The sequence below is a fragment of the Centropristis striata genome, chromosome 2 (assembly GCF_030273125.1).
Source record: "Centropristis striata isolate RG_2023a ecotype Rhode Island chromosome 2, C.striata_1.0, whole genome shotgun sequence".
NCBI classification, from domain to species: domain Eukaryota; kingdom Metazoa; phylum Chordata; class Actinopteri; order Perciformes; family Serranidae; genus Centropristis; species Centropristis striata.
This window is the reverse complement of record NC_081518.1, coordinates 18,241,413-18,249,496: the sequence shown is the minus strand read 5'-3', so window position 1 is coordinate 18,249,496 and position 8,084 is coordinate 18,241,413. Positions and strand designations below refer to the sequence as shown.

The following is an 8,084-nucleotide window of genomic DNA, read 5'->3' as shown; positions in this document are numbered from 1 at the left end:
CTGGTTTGGATAGATAAAAAAGGTATCAGGGACTCGCATATGTTCTGAGCCAGGTCGTTAATGGGGAAGCATTCACTTTTCTGTAAATTTAATTTATAACCTGAACATTTTCCAAATATACTGAAGGTCCCGGTCAGATATGTAAAAAAGCAGATAGTCTGACTATAGAGAAACACTATGCTCAGTCCCATCTCCTGACCCAGAGAACAAAGTACAAGTCTTAAGGCCTATAGACAGTTATTACGATGATTATATCTTCTATGATTTCTATAATTGCCTGGAAAGCATCACATAATCCCAAGGTTTGACATTAAACCATCTACAAACACATAAGAATGCTTTTAGTGTGGTGTGTTGTGCAGAGGCTCTTACCACTCCAATCATTCATGAGCACCATGCCAAAAATGTGTTCATGGGCTTTGTTGATGGGAATGGGCTCTCCAAGCTGATTACCCCCTCCAACAAAGAAGGCCTAATCAGAGTAAAAAAGAGATTTAATAGAAAAAAGGAATGAAATAATGATATTGTTCAACATTGACAATTACACAGACTGATAAAAGGCAACAGAGAAAGGAAACTCAGATTTTAAAGTGTTATTTCAACATCTATTCAAACATTACAAACATCCAGCTGATTAGATTAAGTAAACACTGTAATCACCATCTCCAGCTCAATGTCCATCTGCTTCGACGGGCCAAACACTGGAGGTTTTGCTAAGAGGAAGGAAAGGGACAGATAATTTTCACTAGTTGTGGTTCATCAGAGGTTCAACTTTTACAGGTACTTAAATTCAAACTGTCCTCAGGAAAGGGTTTGAATGTATTCCATGTGACAGCAGCACATTGTTTACCTGTGACCACTGCTGTTGGACCTAACTTCATAATTCCCTGTTGTAAAATGTTTCTTAATGCTATTAAAAGGTTACGTTTAGGCACCCAGCAGGTGGCTTGCGCCGTCTTTTAACATTGCTTTATCACTAGTAAAAATGTAGTTTTTGATTTGCATATTGTTAGAATAATCTGTTATTCTGTCTCTGTTGTCTGTCTCTGTGGACGTAGGTCACTATCTATGCATACGTAATTCACTATCTGTGTGTGTAACCTCTCTGTGCATTTATAGATTAATCATGCAAGCTGCTGTGCTATAATACTCATGTGCTAATATTGTTGTTAAACTATTGGTAAACTAAATAAATTTACTCTAAATACATTTACTCTAAATACATTTACTCCATCTACTTAAACTTTCCTACTTAGAGTAAGATTCTATTATCACAAAAAGATATATTTTATGTTTTATTGTTTGTTGCAATATCTGTGCCTCCAGAAATATCTCTGCAGGTCATATCAAGGCAGGAGTTTGTGTTTTGAAAGTTTTGTTAACAGGTCAGGTCACAGACATGATGTGCTGAGCAGAAAGATAACTGTCTTCTCTGCTTGGTAACATGACGTGTCCATGTATTAAATAAACTGACAAATCAGTGGATCGAGGAGGCGACTTCTGGAAGAGATCTACCTACATTTTTTTAGTAAAACCCGTTTTTCTAGATGGCTTCTATTTCTTGAAATAGCTCATTTCATCAGAGATGTTTGTCTTTTTGTCCTTGTCTTTGCAGAGCATTTGTCCATCAGAGTACAGCCACCATGCACCTTCCTGCAGAGATTGGTAAGACTCTCCTAAGAGTTAAAATCCTCAGAGTAAAAACAGGTTCAGGGAAATTAGACTGGTCCAGACCTCATGAACTGACCAGCCTAATGTCATGTCAGGGATGTGTAGTTTGAACCCAGAGACTCTGTAACTGCACATTTCTTGATGTATTGTAATAAAATGAAGTTAAACTGAGAACTGGGACGTCTCCTGCTCATCATTCCCCATCAAACGATCGGCGCAGAGAAATAGGTCAGGATTTTGTGTTGGAGTCAGATTATTTAATTTGAAAGGTTTCCTCAATACTATTTCTCAACATATTCCATGTGACAGCAGCGCATTGTTTACCTGTGACCACTGCTGTTGGACCTAACTTCACAATCCCCTGTTGTAAAACGTTTGTTAATGCTATTAAAAGGTTACGTTTAGACACCCAGCAGGTAGCTTTATCTCTGGTAAAAATGTAGTTTTTGATTTGTATATCATATATGGGTATCTCTCTCCCCATCACATTCTCCTTTACTCATGTCTGGAAGCTTCACCAGTGTCTCTTGGTCATTTCTATTTCTTTTGTTCCTGTCCATTTCGTGTTTATCCTGTCTTTCAGTAATCTTTAGAGTAATGTAAGAATATGTAGTCTGGCAATCCAAAAGACATTCTGTCTACTGTAAACAATGTGTGTTGCGAAGCAACTGGACGTGGCACCAATTTTGCATTAAACCTCTGTTCTTGTGAGGGTTATAAATGTAGAAATGAAACCCCTGCAGTTATAGTTATACATGATCATACTTTTTATAAACACATTTGTATCTTATATTCCCTCATGATTTACTTGATGATTAATAAACTGGTTTAGGGAAAAGTCATAAACTGGGAGATGTAGGGCTTTTCTTTAAACAAACTTACATGCATATGAAATGCAGGGGGGTTAAAATGACCCTTTTGGTGGTTCTAATGTCAACATTTAACTATTAGTTACCGGTTAATGGATGTTTTGTCAAAGGAAAAATTAACAAATACTGACATCCCTAAGCCCAATACTGGGGAATGTAAGGGTCTTACTTTGGTCAGGTCTCATCTGGCCTGAGGGGCGACGGATTGGCGTCCCAGAAACAATCACTGATGAAGCTCTACCATGGTATCCCACAGGAAGCCTCAACCTGCACACCACAATGATGAATGTTAGCATGTGGCCGCAGTGGACAAGAGCCATTCTGTCAAGGTCATTGTCAGTCTACAATTGTGTTTATTAAATAGGAATGGTTTTCTCTGAATAGTAATGATAATATTATTGCAGCTGTATTTATGTTATGAGTAAAGCATAGGTGAATGGCATTCAGTTCAAGCACATTATAATGAAAAAGTGGCCTCTGGGAAGTGAAGTATATAAATGTCACAGTAATGTGTGCTTAGAGTCAAAATTTAAAACTTACTAGTGCAATTAAATTAATAAATTGCAATGTGGTTTTTTTTTAATTACCCTTTGATAAACAATGCATAGTGGTCATACACATCAAAATACTGTTGAAAGCAGATGCTGGACCAATAGGATATGAACAAAGGCCTGCACAACACAGATCCCTTAAAGGGAATATATTACTATAAGTATATACTCCTAACACTGGAGGAGGTGGTGGAGAGATGACCTGTCAACATGTTCCAGGCCATCCTGAAATACCCAGATCATCTGCTACACAAAACCTTTATGGACCAAAAAAACAGTAGTGGACGGCTCCTCTCTCTCTGTTGCAGGACGGAGAGATTCAAAAGATCCTTCTCTCCTACAGCCATCAGGCTGTCTCATTCTAACAGAGATTCTACCAGACTAACTGAATTTACCCTTGGGGATATATGAAGTAATTTTGATTTGATTTGATTTATGCTTTTTCTTATTTTCTTTCATACACAAAATGTTGAATGTTCATATTCAAATAGAAGTTTAAAGTAATATGGTAAATGAGGCATGCATAGTTCCAGGGCAAGAATGCACCAGGAAGGCAGAAAACTCCACCTTCAAGTCCTTGTTTGTGCAGAAGGTACATTTGTGCGGACGCACTCATAAACTGTCAGTGTAATCCTTCAATGCACAAGGGAAGGAAGACGACACAGGTGGCTTGGAAAACTGTTTTCACTTCCAACTTCACTGAGCCTGCCATTGTCATACAGGTCCTCTACCTACCAGGGTGGGGTACACCCTGGACAGGTCTTCAGACTATCACAGGGCTGACACATAGAGACAGACAATCACACTCTCATTCACTCCTATGGGCAATTTAGAGTCACCAATTAAACCTAAGTGCATGTTTTTGGACTGTGGGAGGAAGCTGGGGAATTGGTGAGAACCACCGGGAGAACACAGGGAGAATATGCAAATTCCACACAGAAGAGCCGCAGGCCGGAGTCGAACCAGCGACCCTTTTACTGTAAGGCAAGAGTGCTAACCACTACCGTGCAGCCCACTGAGCATGTTAAGATAGGCATTTACAAAACAGAGGCTGTAGAGGAGCATACAGCCAATTGACGGATCAGACGATGACCTCAGGATTTCTGATCAGAGTTCAGATTATGGTCATACATCATCAGAGGCGTGTAGTCAGTGATCAGATCCCTCTTGCTCCTCCACAGTCCAGATTTGGTCTGCTTCCCATATCGGAAACAAGATGGAGACAAGTGTAATGCTTCCAACAGGCAGTCCACAAACCAATGGGTGACGTCACGGTGACTAAGTCCATTAGTCATTCGGTCTATGGTCCCACATCAAGAGAAACCTTGTACTGTCCCTCTTACCTACTGACCTGGAATAATTTGTTTCAAGCTATCTGTCAATATCTGCCCCAACACTGGAAATCTCTTAATGCCTTTTGTTAACTCTACCAACAGCATTTAGTGACTTAATTGATAGTGTACCAGTTTGGCATCAGACAGTTTTCCTTCCCCCGGAACATGGTGCCAACATTGGCGGCGTGATCTCTGGAGGAGTAGAAGTCAGTGTAATCACCTGTGACAAACAGAAAGACCGGGCATATTAGGAACCTGTAGGTGTATAGGCACAACTTAAAAGCCAAAGTAAAAACTCGGGGGTGGGAGGAATTTGAGGGGCCATGGAGAAGGACTTAAGGATAAGGCCTTCAAGGACCCCCAAAGCTTTTGGGACTTTTTTGTGAGCACATGATAACAATTTGAAGCCACATAAATATTTATTTCTCTACAGAATAACTTTAGACAGTTACATCATAATGTCAAACTGTGAAGTGAAAAAGTGAAGAGGGATAAAGTGTGACTTTTAAAAACTAAAGGGAAGTGCCCCTGACCCACATTAAACAATCAGTTTTTTTTATTTCTCAGGTGATCATCAAATCATTCCAATGGAAAACTGCAATGACAAATGCATCATTCATACATGATGGGGCATCAGGTTTGGAGATGAGGTCAAGGGGGAGGGCACGTCTCTGGATTGGATGCAACCCTGTGGCCTGCTGAAGAACCAGCCAATGATTAAATAAATAACGTTGATAACAGGATTTTAACTCTTAGGAGAGTCTTACCAATCTCTGCAGGAAGGTGCATGGTGGCTGTACTCTGATGGACAAATGCTCTGCAAAGACAAGGACAAAAAGACAAACATCTCTGATGAAATGAGCTATTTCAAGAAATAGAAGCCATCTAGAAGCCTTATTAAATAAAAGTCTGGGTGCACAATACACTACATGGTCTCACAGGAATCCGTGAAATAGCCACGGATTTGCTTAACTCAAAATCCGTGGAATAGCCACGGAATCACTCAAATTTCTGTGAAACTGACGCGAATTTCGCTACAATGCAAGTTAGTTAGAGAGGCTGTAGTCAGTGATCAGATCCCTCTCCTCCTCCACAGTCCAGATATGGTTTGCTCCCCGTATTGGAAACAAGATGGCGACGCAAGATGGTGACGAGTGTAACGCTGAACTCGAGGCTTCCAACGGGCCACAAACCAGTGGGTGACGTCACGGAGACTACGTCCATTATTTATATACAGTCTATGATCCTGAGACACCAAGCTCAGTGAGTGTAGGTGAGAATTTGGTGGATAACTGTGTCAAAAGCAGCAGACAGCTGCTCTAGCCAAACGCAATGACAGGATCTGCATCTCTGGTACCGCTCAGAGTAGAAGTACCATCTTTGAAACTCCAAAAACCAGAGTTTGCAGCACATCAGCACATATGATCCACAATTTCTTGATATAAAATATAGACAAAACTGTAGTTATTGTGCTGGGCCTTGAATACCTCCACCATAGATTACAGAGAGATTTCATTAGTCTCAATAGCATCACCCTGGCCTCCAGCACCCTACTAAACACAAACTTTGTAACATAAAATGACATAACATAAATATACAAACCAATTACCAGATAAAGACTATGCAAGCCTGTGTACTAAGTAGACTTCCGCAACTTGAGATGACACAAACTGACCTGCTTCGAAGGCTGACATCATCTCTCAGCGTGCTCTCATTGGCTGACAGCAACTCCTGCAAGGTCCTCCTGGCCTCCCTCCAGGCCTCATAACCAAGAGCCATGAAAGCATTCAGTGTGGGCTAGTGGGAGATACACACTACAATTAAAATATCATACACAAAGCAGCCCATTCTATAACCTTCCTATAACCATCCTGTACATGTAACAGCAACACTTCCTCCTAGTGGGGACAACAAGACTTAATGTCACCCCATTTTCAGGTTTTATTGTTTGAAATCTCTTTTATCACTCTCCTGTCGAACATCTGGCACACTTAGGAACAGGGAAGGATCAGAAAGGAAGCATTACTATAATAATAATAATAATAATAATAATAATAATTATTATTATTATTATTATTATTATTATAGTAACAATAATAATAATAATTTTTTTTCGTTGCTTTAAATGTAACTCAGACACTTTACATAATAAACGCAAAAGCAAGAAACTATGGAAGAAAAAAAAAGTATTTGAGAAAGTATTTGAGTTCTGACTGTATTCTCAGAATTTTTGACAGAAGTCAAAATTCTGAGAATAAAGTCAGAAGTTTTAAGTGGGGTTTTTTTTGGTATTTTGTACACTATTTGTAATGTAATGTAATGTAATCCAACTGTTGATTTGCAGTCTGTGTTTATTTTACAACAGTCCGATGTTGATTGTATCAAATGTAAATGCAGGTTGTGGCTTGACAGTGTGCAACTGCAGAACAGATATCTGCTGCTAGCCGTTAAAGAGATGCTTTTGCAAAAAAAAAAAAAAACCCACCAAAAACCCCACATCACCTACACAGCAAGTGGCAGTGTAAGTGGTGTGGTGTAGATCAAACCCTGCAAATTGAAGAGATACATTTCTGTTGTAAATTTACCACTTTCTTTCAATTACAAATTGATAACATTATAATCTCAGAGTATTCAATATTCACTATTTATTTTTGAATTTTTTTCTTGTAAACGTGAAAGTTTTACTTCTTTTCAACTTTAATCTCAGGAATTCTGTTTTTTTCTCCGTTTTTTTAGCTCAAGTTACTAGTAGATACTTTTTTTTTTATTGGAATAAAATGTAATTTATATACTTTATTTGTGTCCACGTGTACAAGTGTGGGTCTCCACATGTTATAGATATTGAACTATTCGCATTTTTACAACCACTACTTGCAACCTGCCTGATTTTCAGTGAATATTTGTCCATGACCATTCGTCATGTTCATTAATGTTTTTTTAACAGGTTATTTGTTTTTGGTTACTTTTTCTAACGGAGACTTTTGTAACCAAATTTTGAAGATAATGCCTGTCTTTACAGTTTCTTCTTCTGTATTTTTGGCGAGAAAAACAGGTTTCATCCTAGCAGGATAGTGGGCTTCAGAGGGTTAAAGGGCACATCTGATTAATGTCAGGTAAAAACTAAACTGACTTATGGCGCCTCTTCTCTGATAAATAATTAAACTCACTTGATCAAAGACATCCTGATGTCTGGAAGTCACAGGTCCTCGAAACAAAGACTTTATCACACTGAGGTCCAGGATCTGGTCTCCAATGGCAACACCAATGCGACGTTTGGTCTGGGGGGAGAAGAAGCTTTATAAGTGCAGATGATCCACAATCCCATTACCCTGCATCTATCAAGTGGTTCAACATGTGTTCTCTCAAGTCTGAACCATAAAGTAGCAGTTGTCTCTTTAACACTAGCAGGTACTTGTCATTTTTATATATGATCGTGACTAGAAATCATCTTTTCCTTGTCTATCTTGTAAACCCGGTTGAAATAAACATATTGCACTTACATTTTCAGGTGTGGAGAATATTCCGTAAGGGAGGTTGTGGAAGGAGAAATCAGACAATGGATCTACTTTTATGAAAGACATCTTCTCTTTGGAAGGGTTATTTCACGCAGCCTTACTGTGTTTCTGTGAGACTGAGCAACAGCAGTAAGCACTTCCAGA

At 39.1% G+C, this 8,084-nt stretch overlaps 1 protein-coding gene across 1 annotated transcript in view; it reads right to left on the bottom strand.

Moving 5' to 3' along the window:
• fah (fumarylacetoacetate hydrolase (fumarylacetoacetase)) overlaps positions 1-8,084 on the bottom strand; it is a 12,424-nt gene extending 4,340 nt beyond the window's left edge. Inside the window, exons 1-8 of the mRNA XM_059355668.1 lie at positions 7,926-8,084; positions 7,593-7,703; positions 6,101-6,222; positions 5,193-5,242; positions 4,555-4,645; positions 2,710-2,807; positions 661-713; positions 373-472 (exon numbers count right to left, since the gene is read on the bottom strand). Of these exons, the coding sequence (XP_059211651.1) occupies positions 373-472; positions 661-713; positions 2,710-2,807; positions 4,555-4,645; positions 5,193-5,242; positions 6,101-6,222; positions 7,593-7,703; positions 7,926-8,006 (706 nt within the window). The 5' untranslated portion in view covers positions 8,007-8,084. The remainder of the gene's footprint in view (positions 1-372; positions 473-660; positions 714-2,709; positions 2,808-4,554; positions 4,646-5,192; positions 5,243-6,100; positions 6,223-7,592; positions 7,704-7,925) is intronic.